General features: G+C 38.0%; 1 protein-coding gene across 1 annotated transcript; it reads left to right on the forward strand.

The window, feature by feature from the left end:
* LOC107646726 lies at window positions 18751-19701 on the forward strand. The gene is made up of 2 exons (XM_016350889.1): window positions 18751-18855; window positions 18904-19701. Exons 1-2 carry the CDS (start codon window positions 18751-18753, stop codon window positions 19699-19701), a joined length of 903 nt encoding a protein of 300 aa, XP_016206375.1.

Consider the following 19939-nt stretch of genomic DNA (forward strand, 5'->3'; position numbering starts at 1 on the left):
ACAGCAGAACCTTCTGTCCTGGTTCAAAGATTCTAGATGACAGCTTTCTGTCATGCCACTTTTTTTATTTCTCTTTATAAAGCTTGGCATTTTCGAAAGCTGTGAATCTGAATTCCTCTAGCTCATTTAACTGAGCAATCTTTTTTCTCCTGCTAACTTGGCATCAAAGTTTAGGAATCTGGTTACCCAGTAGGCTTTATGTTTCAGTTCCACGGGCAGGTGACATGCCTTACCATACACAAGTTGGTATGGAGAGGTCCCTATAGGGGTCTTGAATGCTGTTCTGTAAGCCCACAGAGCATCATCCAAGCTCCGTGCCCAATCTTTTCTACGGGTACTTACTGTCCGTTCTAGGATTCTCTTTAATTCTCTGTTAGAGACTTCAGCTTGCCCATTAGTTTGTGGATGATATGGAGTAGCCACCTTATGGCGAATTCCATACCGAACCATGGCAGGGTAAAGCTGTTTATTGCAGAAGTGAGTGCCCCCATCACTGATGAGTACTCTAGGGACACTAAACCTGCTAAAGATATGTTTCTGGAGGAACTTCAGCACTGTTTTAGTATCATTGGTGGGTGTGGCAATGGCCTCAACCCATTTTGATACATAGTCAACTGCCACCAGAATATAAGTGTTTGAATATGATGGTGGGAAAGGTCCCATGAAGTCAATTCCCCATACGTCAAACAACTCAATTTCCAATATTCCTTGTTGAGGCATGGCGTAACCATGAGGCAGATTACCAGCTCTTTGGCAACTGTCATAGTTACGTACAAACTCTCGGGAATCTTTAGAGTGTGGGCCAATAGAAGCCACATTGGAGGACTTTGGTGGCTGTTCGCTCACCTCCGAAATGGCCTCCATATTGAGATCCATGGCAATGCCACAGGATCCTCTGTGCTTCTTCTCTAGGCACACACCTACGGATTATTCCGTCTGCACATCTCTTAAAGAGATAGGGTTCATCCCACAAGTAGTACTTTGCATCAGTAATTAATTTCTTCTTTTGTATCCTGTTGTACTCCTTGGGTATGAACCTTGTAGCTTTATAGTTTGCAATATCGGCAAACCATGGTGTTTCCTGAATGGCAAATAAATGCTCATCCGGAAAAGTCTCAGAGATCTCAAGAGAGGGGAGGGGCGTCCCTTCTATTGGCTCTATCCGGGACAGATGATCAGCCACTTGGTTCTTTGTCCCTTTTCTGTCTCTTATTTCTATATCAAACTCTTGCAGAAGCTGAGGGATCGTCCAGTTGCTAGGAAGGGTCTTCCTAGAATGAGAGTAGCACTCTTGTGCTCCTCCATTTCCAGCACAACAAAGTCAGTGGGAAAGGCGAATGGCCCAACTCTGACAATCATGTTTTCAATCACGCCTGATGGGTATTTAGTGGAGCCATCAGCAAGTTAGAGACATATCCGGGTTGGTTTAACTTCTTCAGTTAAGCCAAGCTTTCTGATAGTGGATGCAGGTATTAGGTTGATGCTTGCCCCAAGATCGCATAAAGCTGTCTTGGTGCATTGACCTTCTAATATGCATGGTATCAGAAAACTCCCAGGGTCTTTAAGCTTTTCAGGAAAGCTTTTCAGAATGACTGCACTGCATTCTTCAGTGAGGAGAACTCTTTCTGTTTCTCTCCAATCCTTTTTATAACTCAAGATCTCTTTCATGAACTTGGCATAAGAAGGTATTTGCTCAAGTGCTTCTGCAAATGGAATCTTTATTTCAAGAGTCCTGAGATAATCTGCAAAGCGAGCAAATTGCTTATCCTGCTCCTCTTTCCGGAGTTTTTGAGGATAAGGTATCTTGGCTTTATATTCTTCAACCTTAGTTGCTGTAGGTCTATTGCCTACAGAAGTGGTTGAAGAAGCCTTTTTAGAGGGGTTGCTTTCAGCATTTGTGTGTGTCTGATCCCTCACTGGCAATTGAGTGCCAGAGTTAGAAACTGGAGTGACGTTAGGTGCCGAAAATAAGATAAAGATAAATAAAAATGGGTGAAGATTTTTGAAAAATTGAGGAGAGAGAAAGTGGTTAGGAGGTTTTGAAAAAAATCTGAATTTTAAAAATTGATTTTCGAAAAAGATGCTTTAAAATAACAAGAACAATGACTCTAGACTCTAAACCAAAAAGAAATTTTTTTCCTAATCTAAGCAACAAAATAAGCCGTCAGTTGTCCAAACTCAAACAATCCCCGGCAACGGCGCCAAAAACATGGTGCACGAATTGTGAATTACACTTTTCACAACTCGTACCACTAACCAGCAAGTGCACTGGGTCGTCCAAGTAATACCTTACGTGAGTAAGGGTCGAATCCCACGGAGATTGTTGGTTTGAAGCAATCTATGGTTATCTTGCAATTCTTAGTCAGGAAGTTAATTATATTTATCAGTTGAATTGCAAATGAACAAGAGAGCATGGGTTAAAGGTTACTTGTTATGCAGTAATGGAGAATATGTTGGAGTTTTGGAGATGCTTTGTCTTCTGAATCTCTGCTTTCCTCTGTCCTCTGATTCATGCATGCACGTCCTTCTATGGCAAGCTGTGTGTTGGTGGGTCACCGTTGTCAATGGCTACCATCCATCCTTCCAATGAAAAGGGTCCAAGTGCGCTGTCACCGCACGGCTAATCATCTGCAGGTTCTCAGTCGTACCGGAATAGGATTTACTATCCTTTTGCGTCTGTCACTATGCCCAGCACTCGCAATTTTGAAGTGCGTCACAATCATCCAATCCCAGAATCCTACTCGGAATACCACAGACAAGGTTTAGACTTTCCAGATTCTCATGAATTCCGTCATCAATCTAGCTTATACCACGGAGATTCTGATCAAGGAATCTAAGAGATATTCATTCAATCTGATGTAGAACGGAGGTGATTGTCAGACACATGTTCATGGATTGAGGAAGGTGATGATTGTCACTGATCATCACCTTCTCCATAGTTAGGCGCGAATGGATATCTTAGATAGGAACACGCATGTTTGAATAGAAAACAGAAATACTTGCATTAATTCATCGAGACACAGCAGAGCTCCTCACTCCCAACAATGGAGTTTAGAGACTCATGCCGTCAAAGAGTACAAAGTTCAGATCTAAAAATGTCATGAGATACAAAATAAGTCTCTAAAAGTTGTTTAAATACTAAACTAGTAGCCTAGGTTTACAAAAAATGAGTAAACTATGATGGGTGGTGCAGAGATCCACTTCTGGGATCCACTTGGTGTGTTCTGGGGCTGAGACTTAAATAATTCACGTGCACAAGGCTGTTTTGGGCATTCAACGCCAGGTTTGGATCCATTTCTGGCATTGAACTCCAACTTTTAATCCTTTTCTGGCGCTGGACGCCGGAATTGGGCAGAGAACTGACGTTGAACGCTAGTTTACGTCGTCTATCCTTGAGAAAAGTATGGACTATTATATATTGCTGGAAAGTCCTGGATGTCTACTTTCCAACGCAATTGAAAGCGCGCCATTTTGAGTTCTGTAGCTTCAGAAAATCCACTTTGAGTGCAGAGAGGTCAGAATCCAATAGCATCAGCAGTCCTTTTTCAGCCTGAATCAGATTTTTGCTCAGCTCCCTCAATTTCAGCCAGAAAAATACCTGAAATTACAGAAAAATACACAACTCATAGTAAAGTCCAGAAATATGAATTTTTCCTAAAAACTAATGGAATTAAACTAAAAACTAACTAGAATATACTAAAAACTATATGAAATTAACCCCAAAAAGCATATAAAATATCCGCTCATCACTTATGCATGTGCCTTATGATTTCCTTATAGTTCTATATGAAAATAACTTTTGTTCCAATTCTTGTTGAGAAACATGTATTTCAACTTTTCGACTTTTCAACTTTTGTTTCACTCGGAATAGGTTTTACAATGCAAATTTAGATATAGTAAATATGCTTTTAATAAAGGTGACGTTTTCTAATTTGTAAATAACTGGGTTTTTAAATTTTTATGATGTGAGAGTTGAATTCAATCCACAAGTCATTTGAACTATTTGGACCTTAGTGGTAATTCTTTTACTCACACCACATTTATCCCTTCTTTCATTGGCTCTTTAACCTTTTTGAAACACCTCAATCTTTCTTTTTGTTCCTTCAGTGGAAACATACCCCCCTCACCTGGAAAATATGCTCTTTTTAGAGTATCTTGATCTTGGAGGGAATAATTTTGATCATCTGCAACAAATCCCTTCTCAGTTATCAAATCTCAAGCATTTAGTGTATCTTAATCTTAGTTTCAATTATCTAGTTGGTTTCCCCTTCAACTCACAAATATGTCATCCTTGAAATATTTGGATCTTAGTTATAATAGCCTTAGCGAAACAATACCACCCTAACTTGGAAATCTCTTATCCTTGGAACATCTTGATCTAAGTACAAATGCATTCACTAAAACTATTCTTAGTCAATTCAAAAACCTTTCTCGTTTACAGTATATATCTTAACCTCCATCCTTATTATTGTTCCTCAGACGAAACCATGTGATAGATAGTTAAATCAAGCACTCTTAGTGTTTTGGTGGCAAGTGATTGAATGTTGGTATAAATAATGCTTATATGTGATAATATCTTAAAGCAGATTATTTTGCAAAAATAAATAAAAAAAACCAACAATATTGCAAACTAGTAGTTAAGTCTCCTAAAAACATACATATATCATTATGAAGAATGATCTAAAGTATCCTATGTTATGTTCTTTATTACAAAATAATGAGCCGTGTTGATTTACGTAAGTACCGTATTATTGTGAAATAGTGTACTATATTGTTTGAGGCTTGGTTATATATTTGGTATTGTAAGACCTATAATTTTGAAAAGTTATTGATTTATTTATGATCTATTATATTTATTTAAGATTATATTTTTAGAGATTTTTGTATGTAAGTTGAGCGAATTCTTATTTATTATTTAGAGTTCTTATAATTGAAAAATAGCGAATATTTTATATGCCTTAATTTTAAATATTTAGATTTTTTAACCTTATTTTATAAACCGCTGCGCCCAGTCACGGCCATGAAGCCATTGCCGCCGTCCAAACTCGTTGCCATCAGTCCCGTCGTCGCCATCTCTCCCTGGTGCACGAAATTGTGATCATCAATGGCGCCAATAGCTTGGTACGCACAATTGTAATATCAACTCTTTGTCACAACTCCGCACAACTAACCAGCAAGTGCACTGGGTCGTCCAAGTAATAAACCTTACGTGAGTAAGGGTCGATCCCATGGAGATTGTCGGCTTGAAGCAAGCTATGGTCATCTTGTAAATCTCAGTCAGGCAGATTCAAATGGTTATAGAGAATTAATAATTAAAATATGAATAAAACATAAAATAAAGATAGAGATACTTATGTAATTCATTAGTGAGAATTTTAGATAAGCGTATGAAGATGCTTTGTTCCTTCTGAACCTCTGCTTTCCTATTGTCTTCATCCAATCATTCATACTCTTTTCCGTGGCAAGCTTTATGTTGGGCATCACCGTTGTCAATGGCTACTTCCCGTCCTCTCAGTAAAAATGGTCCAAATGCGCTATCACCGCACGGCTAATCAGCTGTTGGTTCTCGATCATGTTGGAATAGGATCCATTGATCCTTTTGCGTCTGTCACTACGCCCAACACTCGCGAGTTTGAAGCTCGTCACAGTCATCCCTTCCCTGATCCTACTCGGAATACCACAGACAAGGTTTAGACTTTCCAGATCTCAGGAATGGCCGCCAATTGATTCTAGCCTATACCACGAAGGTTCCAATCTTAGATTAGAAACCCAAGAGATACACATTCAAGCTTGTTTGCATGTAGAACGGAAGTGGTTGTCAGGCACGCGTTCATAGGTGAGAATGGTGATGAGTATCACGGATCATCACATTCATCATGTTGAAGAACGAATGGATATCTTAGAATAGAAATAGGCTTGAGTTGAATAGAAAAACAATAGTATTTTACATTAATTCATGAGGAACAGTAGAGCTCCACACCTTAATCTATGGTGTGTAGAAACTCCACCATTGAAAATACAAAAGTGATAATGGTGATCATTGGCTTCGGCCCCAGAGAGGGAACCAGAAGAACCAAGATCAAAAGTATGATCAAGTGTGTTCAAATACAATAGCAAAAGGTCCTATTTGTAGAAAACTAGTAACCTAGGGTTTACAGAAATGAGTAAATGATGCAGAATCCACTTCAGGGCCCACTTGGTGTGTGCTTGGACTGAGTGTTGAAGCTTTCACGTGTAGAGGCTTATTTTGGAGTTAAATGCCAGCTTTTGTGCCAGTTTGGGCGTTTAACTCCAGCTTTTATGCCAGTTCTAGCGTTTTGACGCCAGAATTTCTATGCTGACTTGGAATGCCGGTTTGGGCCATCAAATCTCGGGCAAAGTATAGACTATTATATATTGCTGGAAAGCCCAGGATGTCTACTTTCTAACGCAAATAAGAGCGTGCCAATTGGGCTTCTGTAGCTCCAGAAACTCCACTTCGAGTGCAGGGAGGTTAGAATCCAACAGCATCTGCAATCCTTTTTCAGCCTCTGAATCAGATTTTTGCTCAGGTCCCTCAATTTCAACCAGAAAATACCTAAAATCACAGAAAAATACACAAACTCATAGTAAAGTCCAGAAATGTGATTTTTATTTAAAAACTAATAAAAACATAATAAAAACTAACTAAAATATACTAAAAATAATGCCAAAAAGCATATAAATTATCCGCTCATCACTCCCCATCGCTGCCACCATTGGAACTGCGAACAGAAGAAGGAGACAAAGCTTTTCACGTCACCATCACAGGACCTTAGCCGTCATCATCCCCATCCAGACAGCCACTTCTGCCGCCGGAGAATGTTGTTGCGTCGCCAGGATCCACTACCGGTAATGGTCTTGTTATTAGATTCTGTCCTTTTCAAAGTCTGGGAATACTATAGTCACTGCATGTTGCTACAGCCATTGTCTGGGTCGGTGGAAGGAGGAGGAGCTGGGTGTCGCCGTAACTTACCTCCGTCGCCGAAGACCGCCGATGAATCCTCTGGCTTGGTAAGTGTTTCATTTTGAAAAGCCTTTTGTCGCTGTTCTATTATCTTATGTTGAGGTGTTGCAATATTGTCTCTCATAAGATTGAGTATCGGTGCTTGCATGTCATGCTCAGAGTTTTCGGCTGCTTCGTTTTGCTATTTCAGTAAGTAGTTATGTTTCAAAAACCCTTGAGTTAGTTTTCTGTTATGTTTGGTTATAAACACTGAGGTTTGGTAACATAGGTTCGAGTTCTGAATATTGCATGTTGCATAAATGTTGCTATGGTTGTTGCGAGAATGGTTTGAGCTGAGATTGCGGCTTTCGCTAATCGTGGGCCGAGAGAAAGGATTTTTCTGTGATGCGTTGGGTTATGGTTTCGCTTATCGAGGTAGGGGCCTTTTTCAGAAAACTATACTTTATAAATTGGAATTGTTATATATGGATACTGCTGTTAGAAACGTATCGTTAGTGATTGTACTAGTCTTATGTATTGTTGGTTGTCTTGGTTGGATATGAATGTTTGTTTGACTGGATTATTGTTTGTTTTGCTAAACGGATGGTCTCGAAGTTGTTTCTTTAAAGTTTTGAAAACGAGTTTGAATTGGTTTTCTTGAAATATGAAAATGGTATGCACTTTTGGATTCAGCTTGATTTTGAACTAATTTGGTTTTGAACCCGTTAAAGAGGGTTGTGGAATAGTTTGGTTGGGACCCGGAAAGGGTGGCAAAGACCAAATTTTAGGGGAGGTACTGCCAAAATTCCTATAAAATCCGAGAATTTATTGAAATGTCATTTGGAAAATTATGAGTTTAAGACCTTTATTATTTCATTTGAATTGTTTGAGAAAGTTATGAATTATGTTTTGAAAAGAAGTATTAAAAAGAAAATTATGACTTAGTCTAGTTTCTTAAGAAAAGTATTCTATCTCTTTTGGGAGCGAGTCATTTAGAAGAAACTTATGTTTTAAGGCTATTTTAAATATGAAAAGGGTTTATGCCTTTGGAAATTGGCTTGAGGATTTTCAATTAGAGGAGTTTTAGTGACTTTGAAAGAACTTGAATTTCGATTGACAAGTCTCATTTTACAAGGTCTTAGGAAAAGTTTAAAGTATTCTTTAAATTCTGAGTTTTGCAAAACTAAAACAATTTCTAGGCAAATTAGAAATGCTTCGGATTTAATCATGAAATTGGAGTTGGTTTTGGTTTAAGTAAAAGATATGGTTTCTTTGAAAATTTGTTCGAAGTAATTGATTATACAACTTGGTTTGGCTTAAATTCTCTTTTTATTTATTCGAATCAAGAAATTAAGGTCTTAAAGATTTTAATCAATTTGAGGAAATGAATTTGGTTACACTCTCCTAAAGTCTTGAGACTCTGCTGAGAAATTTTTATTACCACATTCTATTTTAGGATGAATGATTTTGAATCTTTTAGAAAATACTTTTGATTTGGTGTGGTTTTTGAAATGTTTTGGAAAGATGTTGAGGGTGACTGTGTTTTAAAAAGAGGAATTTATGTTTGAGAAAAAGTATTTCGTGAGTTTAAAATGATTTGAGAAATGAGGATTTTAAAGTTAAGACTGAGATGGATTGATTTTGGTTTCCAAGTAAAGAGATTTGAGAAAAAAGTGACTTATGGCTTGAATGATGATTGATTTGATATGAATTGTTAATGAAGTGCAGAAATGATGATGAATAAATGAATATGTGGCTTTTGCACTTCTTTTATCTAAGACACGAGTTTCCCTGGGTAAAGTACCGTCGCTTGCCACTATGTGTTTCAGGTCGAGACTCGATACTCTGTTGACCCTACGACGTAAGATGTGACCAGGCACTCTAAATTCCCGGGAAGGTTGACCCCCATTGAGAAATTTATAAATATGAGAAAAAACTATGCATAGACTCTTGGGGATGCGCGTCGGGGGACAGTCCATGGTTTAGCAGCCGGACTTATCGGGTTGGCTTGATAACCGACATATGAGACTCATCAGACATAGGGCAGACATTCATCATTTGCATCTATGTGACATTGTTTGGGTGTGCATATTGTACTAGGTTTGCCTATGTGAATAATTATGTTTAATTTCTATTTTCTCTACTTGATGTAACTGCTTGAGTGTGCTTGAACATTCCTACTTGTGTTTGTGATTGAAAATTGGTTGGATTGGCTGTTGTTTGAATTGTTTGGGCCTAGGTCCGTGGTTGGTTATGAGATAGGCCGAAGGCCATATTTGGTTTGTATTTTTGGTTTAGAAAAGTATGAAAAACTAAACTGTTTCAGCATAGACTTAATGAAACTATGCTTGGAATAGGTTGGTCATTCATGCTGTTAGGAAAAACCTTTTGAAAGGCTTTTGAATTTTGAAGAAATAAATAGTTTCCTCTTTCAGAAAAGATTTCAGATTCTTAATGGTAAATCTTTGGGTTTTAAAAGGATACATGAGACGGTTATTAATCACTATGCTTTAAAAAGAGTTTTATCTTCACGTATCCTATTATAGTAATTTTCTAACCCCATAGTGAGAACCTGGGAGAACGATGTTCTCACTCCCCTATAGGTCCTTTCTTTTTCAGGTTATAGACGACGAAGTTCGGAAGAGATTATTTAGTTTTCTTTTCTATTTTAATGATATTGTATTGTATTAGTTACTTTTTCCCTCGCCTTTATCTTTACAAGTTTTATAAGAGGGATAGGATTCTGATTATGTAATACTTGTAAAATTAATAAGATGTATATATATACATACATATGTATGTTATCTATTAAAAAATATTTCGAGCGGTAATATGACTTAAGTTTTTAAACAGGCTCATATTTTAGTATTAAATATTATAAGAGTCATCGTAATACTCGAATTATTAGAGTGGCGCAGTCAGAAGCGTGATATTCTGATAGTTAGGGTGTTACAGGTATAATCATTGTACAACATGAGAAGTTTATAAAAAAGTTGGCAGATGTTCAGGCCCAACATGCCAAAGCTCAAGCACAGAGAATGGAACTACCACCATTTAATGAGGACTTGATTTGGAAAAAAGTGTGTGGTGACATAAAGAAAAATCGAGTTTACAGAAAAGGGCATTCTTCTCTAGCTTTATCAAGTCTAGAACCACTTCTGCCAACTCTATATCTGGAATAGCATCTACAAATCAAAGTTTCATTCCTGATTTGCGTTAATAGATTCATAATCTTAATGAAGAGATTTTTCAGCGTGTTACTCAACAGACAAATGAGCATATTAGTAAGTTGTTAGATACACGCTTGGCTCCTTTAAAAAAGACTCAAAAGAAGTTAGAATGGGCAATTGGAAAGGCAAAGAAGAAAAAGCTGAAACAAAAGAATATTAGAGCGTCAAGTAGTTCCAATGTTGTTCCACTACCACCGCCTCTGTCGCCACCCTCAATTTTTGCTTGTTTATAGTACTTTTCTTTTAGTTTGATAATACAACGAACTTATTTATTTTTTGAAATATTATAAATGTTCGAATACAAGTTAGATGAATATTTGTCTTCATTAAATTTATATTTATTTTGTATGAAATTAGATTTATTTTGTAATGAAAAAATCTAAAAAAAATATGTTTTACTTTACTGACAGATTTACAAACGGAAAATTTGTATGTATTAAGAGTTGTGAATGCTTTTCCAGGCTCCAATTATCGATAGAAAATCTGTCGAAAAATTTGGCTCTAGTTATTGACAGAAATCTGTCGGAAAGTTTGACGCTAGTTACCGACAAAAAATCTGTCAAAAAATCTGACGTTTTTAGCCGAACAAAGGGGATGATTATTGAAGAAAAATCTGTCAGTAATAGAGAAAAATATGTCGATAAATTACTGACGGAAAAAAATCCATTGCTAAATAATTTTCAACGAGGCTTTTACCGATAAACAAAATCCATCAGTAACTAAAAATCGGTCTATAATAAAGACCAAATCTGTATATAAATCCACCTGAGCTAAACTTGTATTACAGATGAATCTATAGACAGATTTAATAGTGAATCGTAGCCCCAAAAAGAGGTGTATTTATTTTAAGAGAATACTCCGAGTCCAGTTGAAATATTGGACCGTAACAACTTCTTGTTCTAATAGTGTATGAAAATTAAATTTAGTTTAACCTCTACAAAACTTCAAATTCATTAAATATGTCTAATTTTCACCATGGTAAAAATTAGTGACAGACAACCCTATTACAATTTCAAACCAAACATTAATCGACTAAAAAAAGCCTTTAGGTCACCATGTGTCAAATTTCAACGGAACGACCTACCATAGGTTGTTGCATGGTGCAGCAACCACACACATATTGAAGAAAATAAGAACTATTATTACTCATACAATAAAAATTAGTATTATCATAACTGGACCGGACTAGACCAATAAGTATGATTGAAAATTCGATGACTCGATAGTCCAGGCAGTTCAATTCAAAATTAGAATCTAAAATACTAATAATTCGATCAATGATGATCAAACTCGCTGAAAACATGTGTGTTTGGGCACTGATATGAGCATGCAATTGTTGCACCTATAATGTGTTGGTCCACAGTGCACATGCAGGAGCCTTTTAAAAAAAATTTAAAAAGCGCTGCAATTGGTGAAACTCAAACTAAGAGCATAATTCTTTGCCTTGCTTCACTTTTCCACTGAGTTAAACTTGTATTTCTATAAATTAAGAGATGTCTAAACATGGTAAGGGGCACCAAAAAGCACGTAACAAAATAAAATTTGTGAAATATCACAGTTGTTCCAGCATAGCTGACGTTGGGATTTTTGCCAGTAAAGAATTTCATAAAAATATTCGCGTTGTAGATATAGTCTCTAAACCGACAGAAATCCCTTTGTACAAATGTTTTGGTTGTCACAAGTAACAAACCCCTTTGAAATTGATAACCGAGTATTCAAACCTCGGGTCGTCTTCTCAAGGAATTGCAGGGAGGTGTTCTTATTATTGGTTATAAGTCTTGTAAATTGGGGAAATTGCATTAATAAAGAAAATCATAACATGAAAGCCATAAGCCAATTATTCAAAAGATAAATATCAATTAAAGTACTAAGGTGAATAAAAATAGAAACGAAATTAAACAGAAAAGAACATTAAACCTGGGATCGAGAGTTACTCCTAAAACTAAGAGAAGTCCTAAATCCTAATTCTAAGAGAGAGAGAGAGAGAGAGGAGAGAACCTCTCTCTCTAAAACTACGTCTAAAACATAAAAAGTGAATTATGAGAGCCTCCTTATGAATGGATGCATTCCTCCACTTTATAGCCTCTAATCTGTGTTTTCTGAGCCGAGAACTGGGTCAGAAACAGCCCAGAATTCGCTGGTCTCGAATTCAACCACGCTGGATTTTCGTCACTGCGACGCGGCCGCATGGAGCACGCAGTCACATTGTTGAGCGTCAGGAAAACTATAGCATCTTATATATCAAATCGAAGTCCCGGACGTTAGCTTTCCAACGCAACTAGAACCGCGTCGTTTGGACCTCTGTAGCTAAAGTTATAGCCATTTGAGTGCGAAGAGGTCAGGCTGGACAGCTTAGCAGTTTCTCCAACTTCTTGTATTCCTTCCATTTTTACATGCTTCCTTTCCATCCTCTGAGCCATTCCTGCCCTGTAATCTCTAAAATCACTTAACACACATATCAAGGCATCTAATGGTAATAAGGGAGGATTAATAATGAGCAAATATAAGATCAAAGGAGCATGTTTTCAATCAAAGCACATAATTAGGAAGGCAAATGTAAAACCATGCAAATAGTATGAATAAGTGGGTAAAGAGTTGATAAAAACCACTCAATTGAGCACAAGATAAACCATAAAATAGTGGTTTATCAACCTCCCCACACTTAAATATTAGCATGTCCTCATGCTAAGCTCAAGAGAAACTATAAAGATGAAGAGGAATGGTGGAATGTATGAAATGCAACCTATGAATGCAACTAAATGCAGAATGTTTCTACCTACTTGGTTAAAAGTAAATAAGTCCTCCAAGACAAATATAAATCAGATTTCACTAATTCAAATCATACAATAAAAAGCAAGTAAACTTGTAAGAAGATAGCTTCATGAAAGCAGGGAACATAGAATTAAGCACTGAACCCTCACTGATAGTGTATATCACTCTAGTCTCTCAAGTGTATAGGGTAATTCACTCTACTCTTCTCTAGTCATGCTTTCCAAACTTTGTTCTTCATCTAACCATTCAACAAAATATTTAATGTACCAATGTAAACATCATGAGGTCTTTTCAGGGTTGTAATGGGGCTAAGGTAAGGGTAAGGGTATATATATATATATATAGGGTATATATATATATATAAGGCTAAGTGAGCTAACAAAGTGAATCCTTGATTAGTCTAAGATCTCACCTAACATATACATACTTTATACAATTATTTTATATTTTACCTAACTACCCAAATTTTTCCCACTTTTGTATTACATGCTCATGTATCAAACTTATTTTCGAATTTTGTCCCATGTGCATTGATTCTTTTTATTTTGTATTTGGGGTAATATATTTTTTTCATTTTTTTCTTTTCTTCTTCTTTTTTTTTGTATCCCCTTATTTAATTACTTAATATATTTTTCTTCAATGCACATGGTAATTTAATTATTTTGATTTCACATGAGCATGCTTCCCAAATTTTCAAATAACTTATTCAATTTAATTCCCTAGTTTTTCATATCATCCCATGTTCCTATAAAATTTCCCACACTTAAATTTTACACAATATCTATCTTAAGCTAACCAAGGATTCAACTTGGGATTCTTATTTTATTTTTCTACTTAAGGCTAGTAATGTGGTTATAAATCAGAAGGGATTTAAAAGCTCAAAGGGGCTAACAAGGGTGATGTAAAAGGTAGGCTAATTTTGGGATAAGTGAGCTAAAGCAAGCATGTAAATACACTAAATATTGGACATATAGAATGAAACAAAAAATAGATTACAATCATAGAGAAGGAAACACACAGGAATAAAATATTTATGGTTAAATAATGTAACCATATAAATAAGCTCAAATCTCACAGGTTGTATGTTCTTTGGCTCAAAAACCATGTTCCAAATACAACTTCAAACAAGTTTTAACAAAAAAATTTTAAATTAAATTAGTGAAATTTCTCTCTAAAAAATAGGGTCTTAAAAGAAATTTATTACTTTAACCAAGTAGTAACTAAATGCATAAAATCAAATAAACATGCAAATGCAACAACTAATTTAACAAAGAAAATTTAAACATTGGTGTTGAAACAGAAAGGTACTAACCCATGGAGATCGGTATCGACCTCCCCACACTAAAAGATTGCACCGTCCTCGGTGCATGCTGAGATTTGCAGGTGGACGGGTTGTTTCAACTGTTGCTTTTCTCTAAGGATTGTGTAGATGGACTTGTCTGTCTCCCCATGTACGTCTTCCGCTTCCCTTCCGGGTGGTCATCCTGAAAGAAAAAGGGAAGAAGAGTAACCCAGAAATAGAGATAAGAAAATAAAAGAAGTATGGGTGGGTTAATGCCAAATGATAAGGGTCTCATTTACATGAAAGCTTCAACATGTAAGTGAGAAAATAATAGAAGCCATGGCATACCAGTGGTGCAAAATTTGCAATAAAGGAGGGGAGAATGTGGGTAATGAAAGACAATGTAAGTTCATGTCAATGCAAAAGGAATATCAGTATTATAAAAATTAGCATTGATTTAAATAATATTACCCAATCAGATTTAAACAAGTCACTAAGCACCAAGAAAATACCAGAAAAGATGTAACAGTTGAATAAGAACATTTGAACACCAATAAAAAATTTAGAAAAATAAAAATATGCAATGAATGAAAGTATGCAAATAAATAAAATAAAATAAAAGATAAGAAGAATGAGAAGGGAAAGAAATAAAGTAAGAAAGAAAGAAGAAAGAAGAAAAGATAGAAGAAATTAGGATTAGAAAAGAAAAGATAAGAAAATTGGCACTAATCTGGATAGATTGCGTGACGCTGGCGACGCGGACGCGTGGGTCACGCGATCGCGTGGCCTGTTTTGTGCGATTGGCGCGAGTGCAGCCTCGCGGTCGCGCAACTCTTTGTTCGAAACTCTTTTTACCAAAATTCTGGGTGACGTGATCACGTGGTCGACGCGATCGCTTGAGTGGCCTTTCTTTTAAAAATGACGCGGACGCGTGGTAGGGCTTGGGCTTCCAGCACGAGTCCAGCCCAACTCCAACTCAACTTTCTGCCACACACCCTTTTTACGCCGATTTCAGGTCACGCGGCCGCGTGGGTGACGCGGTCGCGTGGGAGGCCATTATTCCCATATGACGCGGTCGCGTCAGCGATGCGGTCGCATGGGGTGATTTGTGCCATTGGCACGCCTCCAGCGCTGCTCCTGTGAAACTCTCTATTCATATTAATATTGTCTCCCATCTCCTTGCGATGCGGACGTCGCTGATGCGGTCGCGTCGCGTGCTCGCTTTCTTTTTCTTTTTTTTTTAATCTGAAAAGATGCAGAATGCAATGTTAATATGAATGTAATACAAAACTCCAGGTTCAATATAATAAAATAAGATAAAATTTCAAAAACAAATAAAACTAAATAAAATTAAAATTGAGAAAGGAATGATTATACCATGGTGGGTTGTCTCCCACCTAGCACTTTTAGTTAAAGTCCTTAAGTTGGACATTTGGTGAGCTCCCTGTTATGGTGGCTTATGCTTGTATTCATCCAGGAATTCCCACCAGTGTTTGTACTTCCAGTAACCTCCGGGGTCCCAAACTAAGCATGTAAAGCCCTTAAGAAGCTTCAAACAAATTCTTAGGCTCCCGGGGTAACAGATGTTAGAGCAGATTCCAAGATCCCAAATCTTGTTTTTACACCCATCCTTGTCGGGATCTGTATTTTTCCAACTGGGTGATAAGTAATGTGAATTCTCACTGTAGCTACCAAACAGCGTCCTAGACCCATTCAGTTGAGCTTTACACCAACCTTTGCATTTAAACTTTGAGTATGCAACCATGTTGAACCTTGTATGACAACTCCAACCACTAACCATCTTCCTCTTACTCTCGTGGTTGTTGCCATGAGGGTTGATCAAATCCTTGTGGCTCCTCCCATCTTTGATTGTTCCAACCTTGATGCCTGTTCTCATTGTAATTTTTTCTTCCTGCAACATTATTGTAACCAGACTCATAGCCAAAGGGGTGAGAGTTCATAGTAGCAAATAAAAATTAAAAACAAAAATAAAAACAAATTGAAATTAAAAGGTTATTTAAATTTTTTTTTTTGAAAATTAAATATTGAAATTTGAAATTTGAAATTTTGAAATTTGAATTTTGAAATTTGAATTTTAAATTTTTGAAATTTGAATATTTGAAATTTGAAATTTAAAATTTGAAAATTTTTAAATTTAAATTTTGAAAATTTTGAAATTTAATTTTTGAAATAAGATAAGATAAGATAAAAATTTTAAAATAAAAACTAATAATCTCTTAATTTACGAAAAAGCAAAAATAAAAATAAAAATAAAAACAGATCAAAAAGCAAATATTTACAATAACCAATAATAAGGCACACGTTTGCAATTCCCCGGCAACGGTGCCATTTTGACGTTGGAATTTTTGCCAGTAAAGAATTTCATAAAAACATTCGCGTTGTAGATATAGTCTCTAAACCGACAGAAATCCCTTCGTACAAACTTTTTGGTTGTCACAAGTAACAAACCCCTTTGAAATTGATAACCGAGTATTCAAACCTCGGGTCGTCTTCTATTAGTTTGATCTTCGAATCCTATTTATTTCCTAAGAAAAGATTGGGATTATTGAAGTTCAATTCAATTGGCAAGATAACAATTATCAATTATGCTGTTGAATTGGATAACTCCTGAGTTACTGATTTCTTAACCAAAACCAAGAATGTAAAAAGCTAAATATAAATCACAAATCTGAAAATACCTCAATTGCATTAATAAAGAAAATCATAACATGAAAGCCATAAGCCAATTATTCAAAAGATAAATATCAATTAAAGTACTAAGGTGAATAAAAATGGAAACGAAATTAAACAGAAAAGAACATTAAACCTGGGATCGAGAGTCACTCCTAAAACTAAGAGAAGTCTTAAATCCTAATCCTAAGAGAGAGAGAGAGAGGAGAGAACCACTCTCTCTAAAACTACATCTAAAACATAAAAAGTGAATTATGAGATCCTCCTTATGAATGGATGCATTCCTTCACTTTATAGCCTCTAATCTGTGTTTTCTGGGCCGAGAACTGGGTCAGAAACAGCCCAGAATTCGCTGGTCTCGAATTCAACCACGCTGGATTTTCGTCACTGCGACGCGGCCGCATGGAGCACGCAGTCGCGTTGCCTAGCATCAGAGAAAGTATAGCATTATATATATCAAATCGAAGTCCCGGACGTTAGCTTTCCAACGCAACTGGAACCGCGTCGTTTGGACCTCTGTAGCTAAAGTTATAGCCGTTTGAGTGCGAAGAGGTCAGGCTGGACAGCTTAGCAGTATCTCCAACTTCTTGTATTCCTTCCATTTTTGCATGCTTCCTTTCCATCCTCTGAGCCATTCCTGCCCTGTAATCTCTGAAATCACTTAACACACATATCAATGCATCTAATGGTAATAAGGGAGGATTAATAATGAGCAAATATAAGATCAAAGGAGCATGTTTTCAATCAAAGCACATAATTAGGAAGGCAAATGTAAAACCATGCAAATATTATGAATAAGTGGGTAAAGAGTTGATAAAAACCACTCAATTGAGCACAAGATAAACCATAAAATAGTGGTTTATCAATAGCCCACAAAAAAGCCGGGTCCAGTTACGACCCACCGGCCTAATGGGTCCGCCGACCCGATCCAAGAGGTGAGCCGCACATCACCTCCCATTCCACAAAGAACCTAGACAGCTATCAGAACCTTCCAGAAGGAAGGGGCTGACCATAAAGGGACCACGCGGGTACAGAGGATAAAAGGGAGGGACCTACCCTTCCCCAGAGGTATGTTACTATTCCTATCCTAATTAGCCGCCTTTGTACAGACACAAACTTAAGTTTTGGAGTGCCCTATTCATCGTCCAGCTAACGTCACAACCAAGCTCCACCATCCAAGCTCGCGTTCAGGTCCCGACTTCCTTTCGCACCTGCTCCGTTACCATCTCAACCCGACCCATCAAGAAACAAACGAACATTGGCGCCATCTATGGGGACCTAGCATGAGGATGGAGCTTTTTCCCCATGGAGAAGAGGTACGAGAGGAGGGAGGACCCCGCTTGAGAAGTCGGGTAGGCTCTGTAGCCTCTATCCAAGAACCCTTGGGACCACGATCCCGTTGGAGCGACCCTCCCTCCAGATCTCCCGAAAGATGCCCGTTTGGCAGTACGGGCGACGATAGCTCAAAGATCATGTAGGATCTTTGTCACCTAGTGTAAAACCTAGAAAGGGAGTTGGCGGCGAGGGACTGTTACCGCCCCGGACGTAGCAAGAACACTAGCCCCAGCCAGTCCCGCACCCGATCTCCTACCAGGAGGTCGGAAGACCGAGGAAGAAGCCCTCGAAGGAACAACAGACAAGAACGAACTGACGCCTGATTTCTTTCAACCCGTGGTATGTCAGAAGGCCACTGAGAGATTAGAAAAGAGAGAGTAAAAAAGTGGCGGGACCCCATCATCATGGGTGCGACCCCCTTCCACCCCTCGATCTTCAAGGTCCTGCTTCCAAAAAATTTTGACAAGCCTACAGACATGAGGTACAACAGGATGAAGGACCCACAAGAACATCTGACGGCCTTTAAGGCTAGGATGAATCTGGAGGGTGTCGATGACGCCATCAGATGTCGGGCTTTCCAAGTAACTCTAGCAGGTCCCGCGATATGGTGGTTCAATGCGCTTCCATAGGAGTCCATCATCGCCTTTGCGGATATCTCTCGCAACTTTTTGGCACAGTTCACTACCCGCATAGCCAAGGCTAACCACCCGATCAATCTATTGGGGGTTTCCCAGCGGGCTAGTGAGACGACGAGGAAATTCCTTAACCGATTCAATGATGAATGCCTAGAGATCGACGTCTTGACGGACTCTGTGGCGAGCCTATGCCTGACGAACAGCCTGTTGAACAAAGACTTTACGAAGCACCTTACCACCAAGCTCCTATGGACCATGCAGAAAATCCAGAATGTTGCAAGAAAATACATCAACGATGAGGAAGTGAGTCAAATGGTGGCAGCCAATAAGCAGCAACCACCCAACCCGCCTACTAGTCAACCCGGATTCACCGAGAGACCAAAGGAGACGCTCAAGGAAGGGACATCAAGGAAACAATTCAAGCCATTTTCCCGGGTAGGCAAGTTTACAAACTACAGCCCTCTCACAGCTCCGATAGTGGAAGTTTACCAACAGATTATAGACAAAGGTATCCTATCGAAGCCCCGAAAACTAAAAGATAGGACAAGTGGAAACAAGAGTCTCTACTGTGATTACCACAAGGATTTCGGTCACAAGACTCAGGACTATTTCGACTTGAAGGATGCTTTTGATCAAGCTATTCGGGAGGGCAAGCTGACTGAGTTCTCGCAATTTATAAGAGAACCAAGGAAGAGAGAGCGAGAACGGTCCGAGGAAGATCAAAGCCGTGCGGTGAAGCCAAGGCAGGGGCTGCCCGAGAGCACCAATAATGCCCCCAACCGTAGTCATTAATGTCATGGTAGGACAAAATACACCATCTAAATCGAAGTCAGCAGCCAAAAAGGATGCCAAGATCTTGGCCATCTCGTCAGGAACCTCAAAAGCCTAGTCCAAGGAATTCCCTGATATATCTTTCGGCCTAGAAGATTGGTGGTGTCACAATCTCTCCGAAAATCCACCCATGGTGATTACAGCGAAGATCGGGAAGGGCCTAGTAAAGCGGATCCTCGTTGATACCAGAGCTAATTCC

The sequence above is a fragment of the Arachis ipaensis genome, chromosome B06 (genome assembly GCF_000816755.2).
Source record: "Arachis ipaensis cultivar K30076 chromosome B06, Araip1.1, whole genome shotgun sequence".
Classification (NCBI taxonomy): Eukaryota; Viridiplantae; Streptophyta; class Magnoliopsida; order Fabales; family Fabaceae; genus Arachis; species Arachis ipaensis.